Source organism: Pituophis catenifer, unplaced genomic scaffold, assembly GCF_029215685.1.
Source record: "Pituophis catenifer annectens isolate HBS135680 unplaced genomic scaffold, rPitCat1.0.hap2 SCAF_2, whole genome shotgun sequence".
Taxonomy (NCBI): Eukaryota; Metazoa; Chordata; class Lepidosauria; order Squamata; family Colubridae; genus Pituophis; species Pituophis catenifer.
The window spans coordinates 50,994,399-51,019,587 of NW_027256882.1; the positions used below are offsets into that span (position 1 = coordinate 50,994,399).

Consider the following 25,189-nt stretch of genomic DNA (forward strand, 5'->3'; position numbering starts at 1 on the left):
GCAGGATAGTCATTTTACATTCTCTGAGAACAGACAATGTTAGTAAAAATGAGCTTAGCCTCACTGCTTATCTGGTAACTCCTAATCCTTTTTGCAATTCCTCAAAAGGGTTATGGGGTTTTTCCCCATCAGAAATTAACCCTCTGCTTGTGGAGGGGAACCAGAGACCGAAGGACAAGGCAGCTTGGTACCAGGGTGGGTTCTACTTACCTTTACTACTGGTTCACAACGGGACCACACGCACACTCTTCTGTACATGCGCAGAAGCATTCTGATGACATTGGGGTTGGTGGGATGAGCCTCCCGCCGGTTTTACTACCGGTTCTATAGAACCGGTGCGAACCGGGGGCAACCCACCGCTGCTTAGTGCCCAAGGATCTCTTCTCTTCCCTATGTAACCTCTGATTAAATAAAACATGTTTGCTTCTATTGAATATAAAGCATACAGCAGATTTATGTTCAGATGTTTGCAGACTGTAGGTGTGAAAAGATATATATGTGAGGGGTCAATTAAACTGACCTAAGAGATGCCTTATTTTATAAGTAATTAATTTTAACCAGCATTTGTTAATCCAGTTAATTTTGACTTGATTATACTCTTTTTAGTGGAAGAGAGTTTGGCTTATGCTTATAGTATGTGCTCATTAGTACATACTTATACTAATGAGCATATACTGTACATATAAAGTGGGTGAGATGCACACATTTAGTGGGGAAATACAGAATTGGTTTGGTTAAGAGTTAAAAATCCTAGTTGGCCAGAGAGAGAGAGAGGAAGGGAGAGGAAGGGAGTGAGGAAGAAAAGAAACCTGGCAGCATAGAGAAAAATTATTTGTGGTGATAAGTACTTGTTAACCCTCCTGGTTTAGAAGTAGGGGACACTTTCTCAAATTAGGGTTGTCTTCCTTTAGTACATCTGAATAGACATGTGGACTATAACGACAGATAAATTAAAAGATCCAGGTTCTGTGTCATACAACAAGAGAAGCAGTGGAGGAAATACTGAAGCTAACACAAGATCACTTTCCTTTTGGTACTGCATCTCAGTCTGATGGATGAGCCCAACCCTCCATCTATAAAATGGTTGGGCTGAAGGGGGAGGGGGCTTATCGATTCAGAAATAGAAAGAGAGGAACTTAGTATTGAGTCCATACTGTCTCTGTCTACATATATCTATGTGTTTGGTATTGATATAGAAGCAAAGCTACCTAAGAATAGTTTCTTTCAAATGAATAACAAATGTTCAACAAGTTTCTTGCAAGTACCAGTTTCTTGTAGAGTACATGGGAAGTTCGGTTATCTTGTGAGAGCATAAAGGATATACTCCTAAGTATTTTCAGTATACATATTCAAAGAAGGTACACATGCTTTTCAGTCTTATGCAAATATGACCAAGAGTTACTATGTAAACACCTTACCTGTCCCCAGTCTCCTGATTTCCATTTTGGGCACCTGCCACCTCTACACTTCCTCAGCACATTTGGTTTAGCCAGTTGTGTACAAAGACTGTTTTCTAAAAGTTTCCCATCCTTCGACATGCAATATACTTCTCGGTACTTCTGTCCTCGTCCACAAGTAACAGAACACTGAAAAGAAAAGAGGGATGCTAATGTACCTTACACACTTGTCTTAAATGCTTACACATATTTCTTAAAATACAGCATTTTAAGGGAAAGGAAAAGCATGCACCAGCAGTTATAAGCTTGGCATCCCCCTGTTTACTACACTTCTCTTTTTCAGTTTCTGGAACTCTTCGAGATGATGTCACCAATCTCTCAAAATAACGTGTTCAATTTTTTCTTTTAGGCTGAAATAATTGTTTGCTGTTGCTTGCTAATTACACATATGTGTAACCAGAAGGGGCTTGGGATTTTATGTACTTTTTGTAGCCAGCTCCAAAGATGAGAAAACAGACGCAATGGGACATTATGAGCCAAGCAAAAAGCACAGCATGAGTATATTGGCTGCAAGCTTTGTAGTAAAACAGTGACATTCAACCTCCTTCTGCTGGTTCATTGAACTTTTACAAATGTGACCACTTCTGGCATATGGGCCCCTGAACCATTTTGATTTTAGATTAGTATCTATCAAAAGATTTAGGAATCAAAAGGAATCTAAAGGCAGAGCAGGAATTTAATATGACAGTTCCTTGCTCAGTGGGCCTCTTACACAGCATGATGCAAGAATATTCATTTTTCATTCCTTCATTACATGTTAAACAAGTCATTATGTGTTATTTCACACACAGTGCCTGTTTAATCCTGAATCCTATACACAAATACGTTTTCTTGTGATCTCTCAAAGTAATGATCTCCTGTTTTCTTTCCAGAATGGAGTCAATACAAGAAGAGGCAGCTCACTAACACCTAGCAGGTTCTTGGCTTGGTTGACAGAGATGATAATCAGTGCAAGGGCTTAAATGGCAGGTTTTTTTTTTTTTTTAAAAAAAATCTGATTTAAGGTAACTGTAACGGCAAGAGCTGGAAAGTATTTATTTTATTATTAATTGCATAACCACCATCTTTTATGTTTACAGTGCCCTTACTGCTTTCACGAAACACCAGCAATGTACTCTTCTTCCAGTATATACTACTGTTATAGGGTATCCAGCCAAATTGCATGATAAAATCTGTCTGTGACTTACAACTAGCCATTCTGAGAGCTTGGAAGAAAAGGTCTCTCTGTTTGTCCTTGTTACTGGCCAAATTAAGTCAGTAATTATGATTTGGATGCTGAATGTTATTAGGTTCTACCGTGCTAGCTAGAGGGAAAGCAAAACATCTAAAACTTTCAGGGCATTATAAAAATATAAGATCCGAAGTTATAATTAGGAAAGCCTTATGTTAAGCTTTCTAAATATTGCTAGAGGGTATAGTTTTATATTTGAAAGGTAACATAAATCAGTGCAAGCATTACTTAACATTTCTATATTCAATTGTTGAATTGCTGGACCTCTATTTTATTTACAGATAGTCCTTGACTTATGACCAATTGCATAGCAACCATTTCCAGACATCCCAAAAGCCACTTACAACCAGTGGTGGGATTCAGCCAGTTCGCACCACTTCAGGAGAACCGGTTGTTAACTTTCTGAGCAGTCTGGCAAACTGGTTGTTGGAAGAAATCATTGGGGCAGAGAACCGGTTGTTAAATTACTTGAACCCCATCACTGCTTACAACCTGGATTCGAAGTTCCATTTTGGAGAAGTTCAAGTCTGTATTTATGAACGCTCAGAAACTACCCCACATTTATGGCCCTTTGCAGCACCCTGCAGTCCTGTGACCATGATTTACAATGTTTACTTACAGTTTCTGGCAAAAAAAAAAAAAGCCCCATAGTGAACAATGGATTTGCTTAATGACTGTGGTAGTCTCTTAGTAATTGCAACATTTGCTTAATGACCAACACAGAAAAGGTGGTAAAATCGGGTCTGGCTAATGATGACTGACCTAGTTTACAACTGTCACAACCTATGATCAAAATTGTGGGCTTAATTACAGTGGTAAATCTAGGACCATGATGGCGAACCTATGACATGCATGCCAAAGGTGGCACATGAGACCTCTCTGTGGCACGCGCGCCGTCGCCAGCTGCTCTTCTGGTTTTTGGCGTGCCAGCTGGTCTTCGTGGGCACTGGAGCACCGGATAATGGCTTGAAAATGGCCCCCCAAATGCCCCCAAACCCAGGCCATTTTCCAGGCTGTTTTCCGGGCCTTTTCCAGGCCGTTTTTGGCCCCGAAAATGTCCGAAAAACGGCCTGAAAATGGCCCAAAAATGGGCAAAACCCAGGCCATTTTCCGGGCTCTTTTCCAGGCCTTTTCCAAGCAGTTTTTGGCTCTGAAAATGTTTGAAAAGCGGCCTGAAAATGGCCCAAAAAGTGACCCAGAAAACGGCCAAAAAACAGGCATGTGTGTGCCAGCCAACTGATCATTGGATTTCCAGCACTCCGGCACACACATATGCATGTGCATGCACACACAGTCCGGTTTGGGCACTTGGTGCCGAAAAAGTTCGCCATCACTGGTCTAGGACTTACCTGTATTTGAAAAGTTGATATGTTGCCTATTACTTTTATGGCCTCCAAACTAAGATAATAAAATAGTCATTAAAAAGTATTCAAAGATATAATGAATAAAAATATAAAAACTGAAACATAAGCCAAAAAAATCTAAGCCTATAGGACAGACTGCTTTAATTCCAGTGGCAGTTTGTTTCATAGCATGAGTTGGGCAGTGGGAAAATAAACTCAAATTCAATTTGAATGTTAAAAGCATCCATGATGGGACCACAAAAGAACTGTCCCATTTATGATCCGAGAGTAGGGGAAGGAATATACAGGCGGCAATTGAATCTTAGCCATGTAAGGCTTTAAACACATTGATGTGAGGTGGGAAAGCCATCCATGAATGTGTTTTAGTACCAGGATAATGAGAAATATCAGTCACTGCCTGTAATTTGGCATCTTGGGTCTACTGGCATTTTCAGATTATTTTCAAAGGCTGTTCCATAAAGACTCCAGTACATTGCAATAATTGAAACTTTAGCTTACCAGCTCATGAATCACCAAAGCATAAAGTCAAAGCCTATAAAAAGTTGCCTGACCATCAGTGATACATAGCTGTCCAACATCAGTGCTAAATCAAAGAAGATCAAAACGTTATTTGTGCCTCTAGCCCTGAATAGTGTGTTTGTAAGGATTCAGGGATATGCAATGTCTCTTTTTATTTCAAGCAATCTTTTCAGATATTAGATTTTTTTTTTTAAGTATAAAGGTAAAGGTTCCCCTCGCACATATGTGCTAGTTGTTCCCGACTCTAGGGGGCAGTGCTCATCTCCGTTTCAAAGCCAAAGAGCCAGTGCTGTCCGAAGACGTCTCCGTGGTCATGTGGCCAGCATGACTAAATGCCAAAGGTGCACAGAACGCTGTTACCTTCCCACCAAAGGTGGTCCCTATTTCTACTTGCATTTTTTACGTGCTTTCGAAGTGCTAGGTTGGCAGAAGATGGGACATGTAACGGGAGCTCACCCTGTTATGCGGCATTAGGGACTCGAACCGCTGAACTGCCGACCTTTCGATCGACAAGCTCAGCATTTTAGCCACTGAGCCATCGCATCTCCCCCCCCCTTTTTTTTTTAATATATTGGAGATTTATTGAAAATACTTATATGGCTGCCCATCTTAAGAGATACAACCCTGGATGGCTCCCAACAACAGTACTCCCCCCCCCCCAAAAAAAAAAACCCTGGGAAGAAAAATAATAAAAGAAAAGGACAAGCAAAAACCTGGAGTTTCAGCCTCTGATGCATTCAACATCACTACATCTGGCTCCTCCCTCACCCTATGCCAGTGTTTTGGGAGAAGAGATAGCTCTTTTGGCCTTATGGAAAGAGTAGGGTTTGCCCAATATGGGGCAGGATGTTCCACAGGGCAAGAGCTGCTACAGAAAAGACACACTTCCTAGGTTCCACACTAGATGGCAGTATTTAAAGGAAGAGACTGAATCCTTTGATCAACATATTGCTAATAAATGTGGAAACTAGTAAAGTGATCAGGCAGGAGCTGTACCTGCAGTTCTCTCCCCTAAAGTGAGTTGTCCATTATGAACCCATGAATGACAGTGCATTGATACAATAAAGAAAGAGAAGTATAATCTTCTACCATTTCCATGTTGTGGGCTCAAACATGAGCTTTACCCATATTTGTAACCTTGCCTGGACAACTTCATTTTCCTCCACTAGCCCAGCAAATATCACTTTGTGATCAGGGAGCCATCCAAATCAGCCAACTGATTAGTTTAAGGAGAATAATGTCAAGCATCTATTGCTTCTTGTTCCCAGTGAGCAACTAGACCAGGGGTCAGCAATCTGCAGCTCTGGAGCCGCATGTGGCTCTTTCATCCCTCAGCTGTGGCTCCCTGTCACTCAAAATATATGTCACAACTGCCAATGTGCAACACCTGCCGGCATGCGATTCATTGAGCTTTTCGACCCCCATAGGCCAACAATGGATAAATCCAAGAAAAGAAAAGTTTCAGAAGAAAACAGAATACAACTACACTAAATCAACGTAGCACACAAAACAACTAAAGCCCTCTAAAACATCTTAAGCAAGCCAAAAACCCAGCAGCCCAAGAAGGAAAAAAAGAGAAGTCATCTACAATATATAGTGTAAGGACTGTAACAATCACTATGTAGGACAGACATGCAAATGGCAAGAAGAATGCATCCACAATCATCAACTACAGTCAGAAGACATGATGAAAACTCTTCAATCTCACAACACACAAACAGACTCAACCACCGTTTCAACTGGGTTAGACCAAGAAAATCCCAAGCTGCTAGGATTGAAATTCACTGAAGCTTGAAATTCACACAAAAGAACCACTAACAGACCCAGAGAGATAAACCATATTTACACATCATTCACCAGAGGGGGAAAAAAAATCTAAGAAGGAAAGAGAAAGACCAGAACACATCTTCTCCAGCAGCCAACACCCCAATAAGCAGGTATTAACATCAGCAAACAATCAAGCAAAAAGCAATACTCTAAGCAAAGAACTACCAAGGAGAAAATCATTCCACTATCAAAACTGGCAGGGCAAGCTAATATAAACAGGAAGTTAAATCCCACACTCACTAGCACTGATAATATCACATGGCTGGCTAATGAAATATCTGCAAACAATCAATCTTAGACAGCACCAAGGATTCCAAATTTCGAGTCTGAACTATGTACACTATCTTATATTGAACTGGAATTGGCCTGTTTACCACCTGAGATCATTGGTGATAATTTTACCTAGATTAGAAAGTGATCCAGACTGTCTCCATATCAAGATAATTATACAATAGCTCAAGCTGCCTTCATGTGTTAGACCAATATCTACTTTTGATACTTTACTATAGAAACTACAAACTCCTGAAGCACCATCATGATCCAATCCCCAAAGCATGAAGATTCAAATCAAGCAGAAATAATATTTAAAAGACTCCAAAGCCAGTCCAGAGAACAGATCATACTGTATGTGTAGAGATCTTGCTGAGAGGGTGAGTGGCGAATGTCAGCAGGATTTGTCCCAATGGCTCGATAACAGACATTCATAACTAGTCACTTATGGAGCAGTGCTCCTGATCATAAAGCAAGTGTCTATTTAAGATCAACAGATCCTGGCCTTGGGACTAAGGCTTTTGAAGGACTAAAAATCCTGGAGGGCAGGTCTCCAAAGATTTGACTCCTTGCCCAGTAAGATCTTAGACATTCCAGTCCCCATGTTTATCCATTGCCAAATTGTGGATAAAAATGTCTTATTACTGGAATCCTGTTATGAGCTACCGGCACAAAAGTGAGATGAACATTAGACTGGATTTCCCTTTCTCTGTATAGCAAACCTGTTGCCTCCTTCCATATTTTCTCCAGTCCATACAACTGAGATACAATTGACCACAACTCCTTTCATTTCATTATTTTCATTTTATTAAATTTGTATACCGCCCTACTCCCGAAGGACTCAGGGCGGTGAACAGGCACGAAATAAAACACATAAATACGAAAGTTAAAACATGATTAAAACCTAATTAAATAATTTTTGCCCGAAACAATTTAAAACAACTCCAGGCTTCTAACATACTCACCCTGCTTCGACTAATTCTTTTTAATCAACCCCATTACCCCACAGGACCACAATTTAATAGAGCCACTCATGTTGCCAGTTCCAGACAAACTTTCACTCACACTTCCTTCTATTATCCCAACACTGAGTACATCAACAGGGATTCTCCCACTAGTGAATCAGGCTGAGGCTCCCCCTTACCTTTTCTCTTAATTTATGTGAAGGCCAAGGTTTTCCCACTCTATTTGGCTGACTATGAACCAAGCTTATTGGAACATAATCGGTAGGTTAAACCTACATGAGGGCTTCTCACATTACCAGATCTACCTGACCCAATTCTGAGTTTTCAAGGGTCAGGCCCATCCCAGCTTAACAGTGTCACCCTACTTTTGATATGCTGTCTCCAAAGCACATTGTCAGCAACACCTTTCCATGGTCTTCCAGGAACTATCCAGGCCAGGGGAAGCCAGTGGTTTCCACTCCTGGCATCTACTTTTCTATTCACAACTCTAATTACAATGGTAATTGCCCCTTTATTTCAATGGCCTCCTGCAGCTGCAGCTTTGGCAGATGATATAACTCCAATCCCATGTGTCACCATCATGCCGTGCAAACAAGATTAAACAGCTGAATCTGTTGGGATGATTCAAAACACTTTTTGCTTTGATATAGCATCTTTGTCCAGATTTCAGAAACCTTCATTCTCCTTTCTTCAATCCTCTATGTCTGCTCCATAAACCATCCACAGTCTTCAGTCTATCTTAATCTGATTCTTCTATTCAGTTCTAGGAAACCAGATAAGGCCTTTTCATAAAATGTTTTTTATCCCATTTTAAAAAAAGTATACATTTCAAGGCGGCAAACATACCAATATTCCCCCCTCTTCCTATTTTCCCCATAACAATAACCCTGTGAAGGTGAGTTGGGCTGAGAAAGAAAATGGCTGGCTAGAATGCTGTCTCTTGGTCTCTAGGCCACATCTTCCTGGATCAACATTTTGAAATACATATCCCACAACAATCCTTCCAGAAAGCTGCCACTATTAGATGCTATCTTGAAAAGAAATGAAAAAGGAAAGAAACGGGAAGGCAAGACAAAACAAAACATTATTGTAATTCTGTTCAATGATAGGTTTACATGATGGAAGCTTTATTTATTTATTAAACGTATTTTATGTCATTGCAATCATCATCAACACAATCCTTTATTGTGGTCTTGAGCAAGAAAACACTACATAGAAATATATATATATATTGAGAGCTAAATGTCTATGAAGATACTCAGTCATCCAGGTTATGGTTGTTCCAAAGGTGCTTTTTCAAAAGATAACTGGACTGTCTTTGTTTTTCCCTTGAAGACATTTCACTTCTTATCCAAGAAGCTTCTTCAGTTCTAACAGTTAGTACTTAAGAAGCTTCTTGGATGAGAAGCAAAATGTCTTTAAGGAAAAACAAAGAAAGCCCAGCTGCCTTTTGAAAAAGCATCCTTGGGACATATATTGAGAATTAAAGATAGGAATAATAAGTAGGGAACAAAATAAATGCAAAAAAATAAATATTGGCAATTCACATATACCAAATTGATCTTGGTGTAGCAGAACGTACCAAAAATATTTGAAGGAATGGTAGAATTTAGAAACACCTTGTGCTTTACAAATGGTTTACTTAATGATCTCTGAATTTGAGATTCTCAATTAAATTAGGAAAGCACTTTGTTGAACTCTTCTTTGAGTTGACTAGAATTTATGCTTCAAAATTAGCCATCGCTTTTAATGCTGTTCAAAAACTAATCAATCAAAACTAACCACACTGAATTGGCTGAAACACAATTTGGACTCAATTATGTAACTTACATGGTCATTAAAATCTCAACAATTAATACCTTACTTTTATTATATTGATGAAAAGCAAAATAGAATGAGCAACAGTAGATGATCCTAAGTCAACTCTTCTACCACTGAAATGGTTTAGATTTTCATAAATCTTATTAAAATACAGTTATTCTAAGCAACACCAGGAATATCGCTACAGCTAAAGCAATGTTCTGCATTAAGTAACCTTTCGTGTATATGTGTGTCTTTGAGTCCATCTTGACTCTTGGCAACTGCCTTGACAAGTTTGCGTGGCAGCATTTTAGCAAGTGGTTTACTAAGACTTTTTCCTTAGGGCTGAGAGAGAATGATTGGTTCAACAACTCCCAGCTGTCTCTGTAGCTTAGACAATACTAGAACTCAGTCTCCTGCTTTCTAGCTTGGTGCCTTAACCTGTAACCCAAATTGACTCTCGTTAATTAAAGAGAATATAAAAATTCTGGGTATCAATGTATGTTTATCGAACCATTTATTTATATTGCATACATATGTATGCATTAAGGAATTATTGACTTTTTGGACAAAATTTGCAATATTTGTCTTTGTTTTTTCGTCCCACGTTAGGTATGGAAGACACTGGATGGTGAATAGATAAACAGAAGAATCCAAGCCAAAATATATGAGACTACATTGAAAGTATTTTGACAATGGAAGACTGAGTCTTATTTGAGATCACTTCTACTTTTTAGTATTAAAATAAACGGGTATATTTTTTTATAGTAATACAGACTAGTGAATGATCTAAAACAGTGGTGAAATCCAATTTTTTTTACTACCGGTTCTGTGGGCATGGCTTGGTGGCATGGTGTGGCTTGGTGGGCATGGCAGGGGAAGGATATTGCAAAATCTCCATTCCCACCCCACTCTGGGGCCAGCCAGAGGTGGCATTTGCCCGTTCTCCAAACTACTCAAAATTTCTGCTACCGTTTCTCCAAACTGCTCAAATTTTCCACTACTGGTTCTCCAGAACTTGTCAGAACCTGCTGGATTTCACCCCGATCTAAAAGTATGTAAGATTCAGGTCTAAATGGGCAAAGATATTTTGGTTCTACCAAGGACTTCCTTCTTATATCTGATAACTTTTCCTTAATAGAACCATACTTTTCCTGGGTTTATATGGCAAATTGCTGGGCACAGATTGGGCAGTGATGGCTGAATGTGGGCAGTATCAAGGGTGTCCTGAAGGAGTTATTACTTCTTTACTCAAGTACAAATTTTTCTAAGTCCACACAGGTACTGTACGAACCTTGAAAATACACAGCCCTTTCAACAAGGAGCTGAGAGTTACTAAGTGGGTCCCCACATCAATTTCAAAATACTTTCCCTTCTTTGAATGTGAACAGTGGGAGACTATTATGGGATCTAGAACATGATTTGCTAACAGGTTCATTTGATTAGGCAATTGAACACAAGTCTCATTTCTACAAAAATCATTGGGTTATGATTTATGAATAATAATTATGTCAAATTAAAGTATGAATACTGACATTCTTGGACTTAAATTGAAGTTCAAACATTTCATAATCAAGCAACTGAGTCCAGGCTGATCTATCTATTATTTAAGGTTCCATAACCTTAAATGTTATTTGACACAATTTCTTACTGATCCATAATATAGATTATTTCAGGGTAGAAGGAGGCCTCGCTTGAGTATTCCTTATTGAGTGCTACGTGGAGACCAGGATATTTAAAGTTTCCTTTTCTTGATGGTGGGAAATGCTAAGCAACATGAAACAGGTTTTTAGACAGCTATTGATCTCATGATTCTGCTTTATACTGGAAGTGGATAAAAGAACTGTACACTGATGAAAGGAGAAGGTATCAACATAACTCTTAGAAAAATATATAAATTGGGTTATGTTTTATGCATATTTATGCATTACTTTCCTAGATTTTAATTAAAGCAGATTAGTTATAGCCAATATGTTTCTATAGATACATTCAGGATCTGGATTTAACAAATGATTGCTGTAACCTGTGCGCATTTATGACCTTGGGCAAATTAGTATAATCCTCAAACCTCAACTCCTATCACGCATTAATTTTGGTATCACATCATTCTCAAATATTAATATCATTGTTTAATTATTTGCATTGAAAGTACGGATAAACAGATAAAAATGATACAGTACTTTTCACATAGTGAATATAAATTAAGACCATCATCAGCATGGCTTCTTGATTTACACTGAAATTATGGGTTTGGTTTTTGATAAACTGAAAAAGCTGAAGAAGTCTTTTGATTTTACTTGCTAATTCTTATAGGCTGTCAAGTCTTTTAAAATTTAGAGAAGTTAATCAGCCAGCAGTGCAATCATATGCATGTCTTCTCAGAGGTTATCTCAGTTTAGCTCAATAAATTCACTCCCGAGTAAGACTGTACAAAATTGTAGGCTAAAACATTGTAACAAAGAAATTAGGTAGTTGTTTAACTTAAGTAATATAAGGGCCGGCAGATGAAAATATTGCCTAATAATATCAATAAAGAAGAATATTTGTAACTCAGGGTTGAAATGAGGAGTCCTTGGTGCTCTGAGCTTGGTTTTTTTCCTGTAGATGTTTGGGTAATGAAACATCTGGAAGAAAACAAGCTCAGAGCATCTGAGAGCGTAGATGTATACGCTCTGAGAGAGAGTATACAATATTATACTACTGATCAGTTTCAATCTACACATCACTAGAAGAAGCTACCAGAGTAAATTTGCCATGCATGGAATAGCCTTGATGCCCATACACCAAAGCAAATTCCAGAAATGTTCCCAGACTTTGGCTAATTTTGTACGAGATCTTGTGAAATTTGGTGGCACACCAAATTGTTGGGTTGTGTTAAGAATAAATAACCAATGTACAATAATTAATCCACAGGGTTATAAAGACATAAATAATTATTAAATTATTTTAATTTAAAATTTAATTATTAAAATAATGCATATACCCATGACCTGTAGGAGGAAATCTGTGTCAGAGGATTCATGGTTTATGCAATGTTAGAAAGGAAGATCCCCTCCATTATCATGGTGAGCACCCTGTCTTAATTCAGGCTATATTGTAAAATCTATTTTGATATATATTAAATTTTGCTAGTTTTACACTAAATTATTCTTCTTTCATGAAGTCTCAAAGATGCTGTACTGTTTCTTTGAGGAATACATTTCGCTTCTCATCCAAGAAGCTTCATCCTGTTCTAGCAGGATGGTGGGGTGGACAGGATGGTGGACTTCCTCAAATAAGTTGCCTTTTGAAAAAGCACCTTTGAGATAACTATGACCTGGATGACTGAGAATCTCCACAGACATTCCTGCATGAAGGTTATTCACTTATCAGTCCTGTGGGCCCTCATGACAGCTGAAAATAAGGTAAGAGGTTCAGTAATTCTTATTTATGTATGTGTTTTACCTTTGTTTTGATTATCAGGAAAAACACTCAAGGATCTAATTTTACAAATGTGGGGGTAAATGATCACAACACATTTTTAAATTTGCTATTTTTTCTTGACCTCCACTTAGTTGACTCAGCCTTCCATCCTTCCGAGGTGGATAAAATGAGGATCCAGATTGTGGAGGCAATATGCTGACTCTGTAAACCACTTACAAAGGGCTGTAAAGCCCACTTAAAGAGGGCTTTATAGCATTGTGAAGCTGTATATAAGTCTGCCAAAACTGCTATTGCTAGTTTTGGCAATTTGCACTATTTTAGGTATCCCCTCCCAGTTACTTCCAGTTCACTTAGGGACAGCCAATTACTGCTACATTCCATGTCAGAAGAGTTACCTATGAAATGATTCTTTGGGTGCTGATCAGTGGTATGAAACAGAGAATTTGGACATTTATCAGTATAAACTTTGCAGGGAGTTCTTTAGATTAGGAAGTTAATATAAAACGATCCTTAGTCTTGCTGACATAATCAGGATGGCTAAATTTATTTTCATGTTATTAGTATCCTTTCCATGTTAACACAATATAGAGGTAAAGACTCTATGTTTCTTTTTTTCACAGTCAATTCCAAAATCACCCTTTGAAAGTCAGTTATAGTAGAGCCTTAAGAATATGCAATTTCCAGGCCCAATGGTATTTTATCTTTTGGTGATTTCAGTTTAGCAGATAGATGTTTAATTACTATTGGAATGGGTAATTCTTCCATATTACAAACAGCCTATACTAGCTAAGGACACGAATATTAAGTGATCTGTTGATTACATTGCAAAAATTCTTATAAGAGATTTATATTTCAGTCCTACGAAATTTGGCACTCTTTCTGTAAATAAAGAATTCTTTTCTATTTAAAAGTGCATACAGTACAGGTTAACCTCGACTTATGACCGTAATGGATCCTGCTCATTATGGTTATAAGTCATGATGGCCGTAAACAGGTTGTAAAGCAAATACTGCAGTCATTAAATGAACCAATGTTTCATACGGGCAGTTTTGTTGAAAACCAGAAGTGCTGGTTTTCAGCAAACTCACAAACATATGTGTTTGTGTGACCGTGGGATGCTGCAAACAGCCATAAATGCGGCCATGTGCCTGAAGTTCCAGCCGTATAACTACAGAGAGGGGGAAACCATCAGAACTTATATCTGGGTTGTGGTAGGTCAGTTGTAACTTTGAACGGTTGCTAATTCAAGGACTAACTTTATATGCAAGTGCATTTAATCCTATAATCAGCCAAGGCTGACCGGGACCTCCTTTTATTAAAATATCCGTATCATAATTTAGAACATTTTCCAGTTCAATAGTAGTCCTCTAGAAGCAACTTTCATCAGAATCATACCTGGAGTTTAATGCATCCAAATATAAAAAGGCACTAAAATAACGAACTTTGTGAAGCTGATTTAAATCTTAATATTTTATGCAGAAATTTACAGTTGTTTGGATGAGCTCTAAAAGACTGGAAGAGCAATAAATTCCTTGGTGAGGACTTCTACTGGCTGAACTATACCAAAAAAACTCCTGAGTGGTGGGCTCCTCTTTTGGCAGGTTTATTCACATATATAAATAACATTTGCTATAAGCCAGTTGGATAGAAGAAGATAATAGTTCCTACATACAAAAAGGGAACACAAAGGACCCTCACAATTATAGGCCTATTATTCTAAGAGATATTGTGACTAAAATATATGCCAGGTTCCTTTTAAATTACAATTGACAGCTGGGTAGATGAAAAGTGCATTCTCGCAAAAGAACAAGCTGGGTTTAAACAGAGTCGATCCACTATCAGCAATTGCTTTGTTTTGAACCATCTAATTAAAATATGTCAGTAAGGAGAAACAACCATTTGTTGCCTTTCTAAAATTTAGTGCAGCATTTGACATAGTAAACAGAGAAATATTATGGAGAAAATTAACTGTCCTCAATATGGAACCCAGGCTGCCGGCACAGATCAAAGCCCTTCACACAAACACTTACTTGAAAGTGCAGTTTGAGCATGACAATAGAACAGATACTCGCAAAGAAATAAGACAAAGATGGATACTTGTACCACTGATATTCAATCTATACATCAACGACTTACCAGGACTGATGAAGGATCCAGAAGTATCTATGCCTAAAGCACTTAAATTCCTATCTGCTTGACAATATGATTTTTCGCAAGCTGGGTTGCATAGGTTGTTAAGAAACTTGGTCCAACTAATTTTCTGATTATGAATACATTAAAGTAAAATATCATGGCTTTTGGAAAATGACATCGCAGCAGGTGTGAAATGCTACCGGTTTGGACCGGTTCGGGTGAACTGATAGTAATAAAAGCTACCCGTTTGGGTGAACTGGTATTTCCGATGATCAACTGTGCCGCGCAATTTATATTCGCTAGAAAGCAGGAAATCTTGCTTTCTAGTGAATCTAAATCGCGCAGCACAGTTGTCTCCACCCCCTCGCTGTTCTACTTACCTTAGAAAAGGCTTCTTAAGCCTTCTTGTTCAGCACTGCGCGGTAGCGCCTGTGCGCACAAAGCACGTGTTTCATTTGGCATGCACCACGCATGAAGCGAACCGGTAGCAGTCTTCAGAGCATTTCACCACTGCATTGCAGCCATAGATAGCTATTATATGGTGAGTCAATAGAGCAGTTATCTAGGGATAATCTTCCCTGAGACTGAATCTTGACTCCCTCATCATGAAAGGAGTGAGGGCACATGGAAATTTTCTGCTCACATTAATAAACCACATCTACCTGGGTTCCTTAGCCCCAATCTTTAAATGTTACCTCTAAGCTTTTATATGGAGCTGAAGATTGGGGCTTACAACATATACTAGTATTAGAACAAACACAAATATCTGAGAAACATTTTAGGATGTATATAAAAGGATCTCACTTGCTGCTACAGTCAGACCTGTATTGGGAATTTATACAATTTGTTCTTTGTCTAAAATAAGATCATACAATTTGGTGCAAAATCAATGCTATAGAAAATAAGAGACTCCCCAAAGTGTGTGAGAACAAACAAAATCTCAATTGCACACCTCTTGGATCGTACCGATCACAAATGATATCGGGAGCTGTGATTGCCCTGTTTATTGACCAACTGTCCTTGGAAAACAAGTTAAAAAAATTTGCTGCACAAAGAATTTGGGATATTGAAGCTCAGGGAGATACAGCTGTCATTAGCAAGGCTGGCATGTTGACATGGATGAACTACTATAAATGTACCTTCCAAATTGCCAACTATTTAAACACAGAAATGCCCAAACATCTTAGGGGGGTATTTACTCGAGCGTGATTAAATATGGAAGATTTAACTGAGTCCCTTACAATGAACATACTTATTTGTGGAGCTCTAAAGATAGAAGACATAACGAATATATTATTTGAATGTCAATTGTATAAGAAAGAGAGAGATCAGTATCTTGGACTGTACTTTAGACAAATAGCCCACTGGGAGCCCTATTTTAAAGCAACAGATTGATTCCATGTGTGGTTAGAATTTAAAAATTGCATATAATATAGCCCTTTATTTGAACAGAACAGTACAGCTGAGACTGCATACAGTATGTGGATCTGATTGGGATAAACTTTAGGACTGACACATAGATATGATCTGCATTTTATTTTACTTATTTCTTTTATTCCATTTTTTAACACATAGCCTTATTACTGTTCGGTGTTTTATATTTTAAATTCTGAAATGTATGGCGGATAATCAATAAAGTATTACCATTTCTATTGTTGTTTAGACATAGGTTCTAAGGATAATTTTAAATGATTTGAAGGCCATTCAGGTTACCAGGCCTTAATACTATAATTCTAATCTTAAACTGACTTTGTAGTATGTTATTGTATTAATTTCTTGGGGTATCTTATTATTTTGTTCTAAGACTAGTTACGCAAGTGTGAAAAATAACTATTACCAGTAATGCATTAATTATGCATTCAAAGATGAGGAAAATCAAGTCTTCATCAATATTTTTATCTGAGAAATGTTAGCCTCCCCCCCCCCCCATTACTGGAGCATAGAAATAAAATAGGGCATTAAGCTTTTCAGAGATTTAACATGTTTCTTGGATTTATTTTGCAAAATAATGTACACAGAAAAATATATACAAAAAATAATGTCACAATTATTTCAGCAGTACAGTATCAGACGGCTCTAAGGACTGAAAAACAGGGCCTTGGCCACAGTATCTATGAGTTACCTCATATCTCTTTATAATGAATCTGTTATTCAGTTAATGCATATGGAATCAGTATTTAATGAATCCTTAAGCAGAAAAGCTACAATAAAGACATTAATCTTTATTAATAACCTATTCTGGCTCCCGAATTTATCTTTATAGGCCAATGTGATATGATTATCTAAATTTGCTGCATCTTTAAGTAGGACTTGGCATGACCTCACCCTTCTTTGTTATTTCTTCACTTTATCTTTACCAAGAGCTTTTAATGACTGGATCTTCACACAATAACTCCACAATTCTGGATATATAGAATAGACCTGTACAAATTAAATGACCCCACATATTTCACTAATTCTTTGTTTTAATATTCATAGGAAAGTGCTTGGTAAGTACTCCCACATCTTATGAACATTAAGGGATTTGCAATACCCTGGGACCCAAATCAAAAACCTGAAGGACCAAATTAAGAAACGAAATTATGGAGAATATCTATCTACCGGTATGTAGTTCCTAAGAACTCTGACTTGATAAAGATAATCAATCAATCAATCAATTTGATCCTGTTTCCCTTGGTCAATTAAAAGAATCAAAAGTACGGAACAAATAGAATTCTAGATTCCATCCATTGCATGGAACCAATGGAATAATTTAGCAATTATTCTGGGCAGGATTATAGAACTGTATAAAAATATTTGCCTTTATTCCTTAATTTCAGTAGAAATTTAAATAATGCACATGAGAATGCATGCATTTCCCAATATATTTGAGGATTCAGGCCATATGGATAAATCAAAACACATCAAACACATCTGCATTTTGTGAATCAGCATTGAGGGCTGAAGGTTTTTTTTTCCAACAGGCCTAAAAGACTTTTAAGAACATCTATCTTGCAGAAAAAGGGATCAATTTCAAAAAGAGAAGGATATAGGTTTCAACTCAATCAAATTTTACCCTCTTGGCAATTATGGCTTCCTTACTTGAAAACCTGTTCCTAATGCATTTCACAGGGAGAGACAAACTGGATTATTATACAGCCAAATACTAGTAAAAATTATATTGCAGTCTTGGGAGTTCTTTGAATGTAGGAAAGAGAAAATTGCCTAGCTCCCATGAGCATTTGAGAGAATGAATTAAAAATAAAGAGAGAACAAAAGCAACTGGTACAAAATAGAGTCAAAATAGCCATACAAAGTTGCTACATAGTAAGGGAAAAATTAGTTAGATATAAAAGGAAATGACGTTCCAGTTGATAACATTTGATTGCAATACTACTCCAGCTTTTTTGCTAGACCTATCATCTAAATCAGTGGTGTCAAACACAAGGCCAGTGGGCTGAATCTGGCCCGCGATGTGGTTGGATCCGGCCCATGGGGCCATCCTGGAAAATGTAAGGGGCTGGCCCACGTAGTTTTGCCCCAGTCTACCCAATGAGGACACATTGGGCCAGTGTGGCTTCAGCCCAGTCTATCCAATGCAAAGAAGAAACATTGGGCAGTGTAGCTTCGGCCCGGTCTACCCAGTGTGAAGTGGAAATATGCCAGCAGTTTGGGTAGTAGCGTCAAGCTGGCCATGCCCACCCAATCGGCTATGCACAGTGAGTGGTGTCATGCTGGCCACGCCCACCCAGTCAGCCACACCCACCTGGCCCCCTGAAGTCCTGATGCGACCCTCAATCAACAGATCTAAATAATCTGTTCCAGGCTTGCAGAACCAGTGTTTGGTTTATGCCTGCTCCGACAACATCTTTACTAAATTCATCTCTCTAGCTATAAGACGGTGGTGACAAATAATCCCATGCTAGGTCATCAGAGGAAAATTAATGCTGTGGTCCAATACCAGAATGAGAACATCATAGGAGGAGTGGGCAGCTTAATATTTCCTCTCTAAAGACACTTTTGTTTTGACAAATTGATATACACTCTGCGGTAAGGAATTGCTGATGTCTTAAAAAACAAAAACTTTTAGTAATTCTAAGCAGTCAAACTACTTGTGAACTAAACCATTGCTTAGAAAAAGGAAAAGACATGGTAGATGCATGCGATGTACTTACATACCATGGTGTTTGACTCTAAAAGCCACAGGACATAGAACATACTGCTGCATTTAATCCCTGATTTTCCTATTAAAAATCTCAGGTTGTAAATGAAGTACACAATTGTTAGCACAACACAGTGAGAGTGTTAACATCACAAGAGTCTCATTTGTTCAAAAGGTCTTTCTTTGTTTTTTGTCAGTTGCTCCAGCTAGATCTGAAATTCCTTTAAGAGCCTAGTGTGCATGCATAGGTGACAGTTCTAACAATTCACAGCAGTGCAAAATATTTAATTTTCAATAACATACCTAAGGATGAAATGCTACTAAAGAGTTGAACTGTCAGTTTTGTGTGGCAACACTACTTCCATATATACAGAAGGGATGGGTTAATAGAACAGACTCACTGCATATACAAATGGAAGCACTGACATACTATACAGACAGGAAGAAATAGAGATGTATAGATACACATGTATAGGGAAGCTTACATGTACAAGAAAATGTACATTTGATAGACTTGAACACTGGGCGCTATCTAACAAAATGAAATTCAACAGTGAAAAAAGTAAGGTTCTACATTTAGGGAAGAAAAACAAAATGCACAGGTACCGTATATGTGGTACCTTGCTCAATAGTAGTAACTGTGAGAGGGATCTTGGAGTCCTAGTGGACAACCATTTAGATATGAGCCAGCAGTGTGCAGCAGCTGCCAAAAAAGCCAACACAGTTTTGGGCTGCATAAATAGAGGGATAGAATCAAGATCACGTGAAGTGTTAATACCACTTTATAATGCCTTGGTAAGGCCACACTTGGAATATTGCATTCAGTTTTGATCGCCACGATGTAAAAAAGATGGGGAGACTCTAGAAAGAATGCAGAGAAGAGCAACAAAGATGATTAGGGGACTGGAGGCTAAAACATGAAGAACGGTTGCAGGAACTGGGTATGTCTAGTTTAATGAAAAGAAGGACTAGGGGAGACATGATAAAAGTGTTTCAATATCTCAGGGGTTGCCACAAAGAAGAGGGAGTCAAACTATTCTCCAAAGCAACTGAGGGTAGAACAAGAAGCAATGGGTGGAAACTAATCAAGGAGAGAAGCAACTTAGAACTAAGGAGAGATTTCCTAACAGTTAGAACAATTAATAAGTGGAACAACTTGCCTGCAGAAGTTGTGAATGCTCCAACACTGGAAATTTTTAAGAAGATGTTGGGTAACCATTTGTCTGAAGTGGTGTAGGGTTTCCTGTCTGGGCAGGGGGTTGGACTAGAAAACCTTCAAGATCCCTTCCAACTCCTCTATTCTATTCTATTCTATTCTATTCTATTCTATTCTATTCTATTCTATTCTATTCTATTCTATTCTATTCTATTCTATTCTATTCTATTCTATGTACTACTTTCTAAAAAGACGTACAAATTTACTCCAACCTTCCATTGCAGGAATTCCCAAGTGCCATAAACCTAAGACTATCAGAAATGTTCAGAAATGGCAATCACACACAGATATTATGAGTTACCACAGGGAAAAAAAAGAAATGAAAAGATATTTTGATGTAGTGATTAAAGTGCTGATCTAGAAACCAGCAGACGTCTAGTCTCACTTAGGCACGAAAGCACTGGATGGATGGACTTTGGGCCAATCAATCTCTCTCTTCGCAGGGTTGTTGTTGTAGGGCAGGGGTGTCAAATTTGTTTTAATTGAGGGCCACATCAGGGTTTTTTATTTTTATTTTTTTTATTTTGAATTTCTATACCGCCCTACTCCCGAAGGACTCAGGGCGGTGAACAGCCATAAAATAAAACACATACATATACAAAATTTAAAATCGAATAAAATGAATTAAATAAATTTGGCTGAATTAATACCCATAATTTAAAATACCCATATTTTAAAATACATTAAAATTTAAAATTTGCACTTAAAAGGGAGAAGATTTAGGCGAGGCCAGCTTGATGAAATAACAGAGTCTAATAACAGGGTTGTGTTTGACCTCAGGGGGCTGGAGTGGGCATGGCCAGAGTGGGCATGGCCAGCTCAATGTCACTCATGTTGGGGGCGCCTGTGGTGGCCCGAACGCTCTGCCAGCAAAAATGGGCTCCTGAGAAGTTTTCGGCTGCGACCCTCTGCCAGCAAAAACAGAGCTCGGGGCCACCTGCAGCCCATGTGAGCTCCATTTTCACTGGCAAAGGCACCACGGGCGGTCCTTCGTTGTTTCCAGGGCGGCCCTGCGGTCCAGATCTAAGCACCGCATGGGCCGAATCCAGCCCCCAGGCCTTGTGTTTGACATCCTTGTTGTAGGGAAGAGAGGAGGCGGAAGGAGTATTAAGCATGTTCATACCATCAGCATGGCATATAAATTAAAAAAAAAAAGTTTTCTACCTTGTGTTGCATATTTAAAAAAAGTGTTATCAAAATCTTTCAAAAAAAGAAAGAAAAAACCATTCTATATTAAAGAATTACATGTTACAGCCAAGCTCGGAGAATACCAAGGACTCTTCATTTTGAGCTACAAATATTTTCTTTTATCAGAATTACATATGCTGTAGAAACAAACAAACAAACAAACAAACAAATGTGTACAAGCTATGCAGAAAAACAAACCTGTTTGGAACCTCGTGCTTATATAAAACAGATGCAACACTTTTCAGGAACAGCCACTGTATCTCAAAGTACCCATGGAAACAACTAATAAAGTACGTATTTTGCTGGCAGAAAGTTTGAGATTCAATCTCTGGTATTTCCTAATAGGAGAATCATGTATAGGAACCTGCAATGCTGCTGCCAAGTCAATGAAGACAGTGCGTTGGCATTACTGAGCTCCATAAACCATGTTCTGGCAGGGCATAAAATGACTTATGTTCCTAGTGAAAAAACAAAAACAGTAAGTGTATTTTGGTTTTAAATGGTTTTGGCTGCTAGGACAGTAACTGCAAGTACTAGAAGGACTGATATATGAGTTTGGTTAAACTCACGGATGTAAATATGAAGCTCACTAGTCTTTGAAGAAGTTGCACACAATGAAACCAAGACAAAATCCAGGCACAATTTCCCAAAGTTGCATTAGTTGCATTAAAATAAGATATTAAATTTGATATGAGTTGATTATTGCTGATGTGGGATCAGATTTTATTACTTGAGCATGAGAATGATATAGAATTGAAGAGTATCACAGCCACTTCTCATGTTACAGGTAGATTATTATTGTATTCCATTTGCTTGTTCCATATATTTCCTCATTGATTGATGAATTTTACTGGACTTCAGCAAGGCAAGCTCACTGAGTATGCCGTAATTCCCCTACATCCTATAATTTAGTTGATTCTTGGGAGAAAATATGCTTAGGACTGCAGCTTTAAAATCTGATCCTAGTATATACTAGTAATAAGGCATGCCTTATGTTTCACTCCAGGCAGCCAAATGATAAGACACAGTCCTAGTAAATCCCTCTGTGTTGGAAATAATTTACTGCCTGATAAATATGTTCCAAACTAGCTGAATTTCATCTTTTTAAAGAGACTCAATATACCCATCAGCTTCAGCTAGTATCTCTTAGAGTTCTATGAATGATGTGCAATATATGCCTTTAGTTGCCGTTTAGTTGCAGCTTAGCTCAAGACAACTTTCTGAAGTAGCATTCAGCTGAACAAACTGCCTATTAAATTCGTGATATATTAGTCTATCAGTAACCCTCAAATATGTCACAAAGATTAAGAAGTTTTCCATAAACTTCCAACAAAGGTGTACTTCAGATACTTCAAATTATTTATACAGCAATCAATCTCTGTCTCTTTGCACTGATATCATACAAGATATTACCAAATATCTACAATTATATTCAGTACCCGAAATGAACAAAGTTCAGATGTTTTGATTTAGCTTCGTGATCCACTTAAAGAGGCACAGATCAGGAGGGGGCTTAGCGAGAAATTGCTTTTCCTTCACAATAACCTTGCCATTTAGAATGTAGGGAAAAAAGCACATAGACAATATCAAATCAAATGACCAGCAAGTAACGGAAAAAATGAAATAGGTATCTTTGCCATCCTCTAGCTCAACCCGATGTGCAGTAGAGAAGATGTAATGTATGGTACCAATTACAGAGATGGCCATCTAACCTCCGGTTAAACATTTCCAAAAAACAGCTCAACATTTCTTGACACTATATCACCATTGAACGACCTCATTTTTAAAGGTTTGCCTAGTGTTTCTTTTCCAAAATGTATATTTCTGAAATTTCTACTCATTGGATTTAGTTTTATTTATGTATTTATTTATTAAGCGTATATGCTGCTCATCTCACAGACAGGCAATGGGGAAAAAATGTGTTTCAACCATGGAATGGCAAATCTCCAAACACTAAAATACAGTTATTCTGTTTCCCAAAGAGTATAGTTCAGCTTATTGCAACTCAGCTTACAACAAAAGGCCTATCTTGTTACCTGTATCACAAAAACAGATGAGAAACATTTCATATGGGGATCAAAATGGATTCTGGAATTTAACAGCTTTCTATGCCAAGTGTTGTTAACATCTAGATATTAGACAGGCAAACTGACCCTCTACAGATGTTTGGGACTCACAATATCCATTAGTCCCTCCCAGCATGGCAAATGGAAGAGACTGTGGAAATTGCAGTTTGATTATCTAGAATATTCCAGGTGGCCAACTGCTGACATACTGAAAATAGAAGTCAAACTGAAAGATTTTGTAAAGCCATCTGGTTAATTCATAGAAAAGTTTATATGGCATGTGCGTACATGCGTGTGAATTGCAAAATGCCTTTGCATATACATTTTTGTTTCTAAACATTTGTTCTTGGTTTCTATGGACATTTTGGTTTCTATTAACAAATTAGCTATTCTGTTGCAAGCGATCTGAATCAGAGCTAGGAAATCTTCTGTTCAGAAATCTGTCTCTTACAATGTGAGTATATTGTGAATGTATGATAGAAGAGCCAAGACAAAACAAAACACATTAACAATATATTTTAATCTTTTTGTCCTTAGACCAGAATTCAAACACTGTAAAGGAAATGCAATGTTTATATAAAATTAAATAGCAATAGTTGAAAAATAAATACATATCATTAACATAAATACATAAAGAAATCCATTCTACCGAAAAGCTTCAGCCAATAGTATACTCTTGGTTCAAAAATCTCCCCTAATAATAACAACAACAACAATAATAATAGTATCATAACATCATCATCATAGGAAGCAACCCTCCATCTGTTACAGATGAAGTATAAAGATCTACAGCAGAAATGTATTAATAAATGTCAGAGCTAAAAGAAATTGTAATTCAAAACTAAAATACTCCATTGCTGTATGATATCAAAACGAGGTAGACAAGCATATGAAACAACAAGCTTATTTTCTTGGAGAAGGTTTGTTTTGGTCAGCACCATTAGTGTTTTCATTCTGGAGAAATCTAACATGCTTAAACTTTTGTGGATTTTATATTTTTTAAAATAGTGATACATTTGGGTTAGCATACAGAGATATGGCTCAGTCCTGCAGATATTTTCGGTGTGTGTGTGTGTATATGTGTGTGGAATATTCACATACGAGGATTGCTGCAATTTTAATGAAGGCCTTTCATAAGACTCTTCCCTGAAGAACCAAAAGCAGTTCATATAACAGAAATGTGCAAAGATACAATATCTTAGCTCAGGATTAATAATAATTGAAAGATATGTTAAGCAGCAAGAACTGAACTAAAATAGGGTTATTTCAGTTCTGCTATCATTTGCCTTTTCAGCATCAAACCTTAGATAGAGGCAAGTAGGAGAATGGAATCATGCAATTAATATATTTCCTTATCACCTTCTGTTTCAGAATCTCAATATTCAGAATATTTAAGTACGTTAGGCCCACTTCTTTAGGTTTCGGTTTTCTAAACTATTGCGATTGCATGTTTAATAAAATGACAGCAGGGCATTTTATTTTTAAAGCTATAGAACAACACACAGAAAATCACCCAACTAAGTTATATTCTCTACTGAGTTCAAATTTCTAATTTTCACTCCTGCATTAAAAAATACACAGGTATCATA

At 37.7% G+C, this 25,189-nt stretch overlaps 1 protein-coding gene across 1 annotated transcript in view; it reads right to left on the bottom strand.

Moving 5' to 3' along the window:
* ADAMTS9 (ADAM metallopeptidase with thrombospondin type 1 motif 9) overlaps positions 1-25,189 on the bottom strand; it is a 163,401-nt gene that overhangs the window by 35,387 nt on the left and 102,825 nt on the right. The window contains exon 29 of the mRNA XM_070934351.1: positions 1,419-1,586. Within this exon, the coding sequence (XP_070790452.1) occupies positions 1,419-1,586 (168 nt within the window). The remainder of the gene's footprint in view (positions 1-1,418; positions 1,587-25,189) is intronic.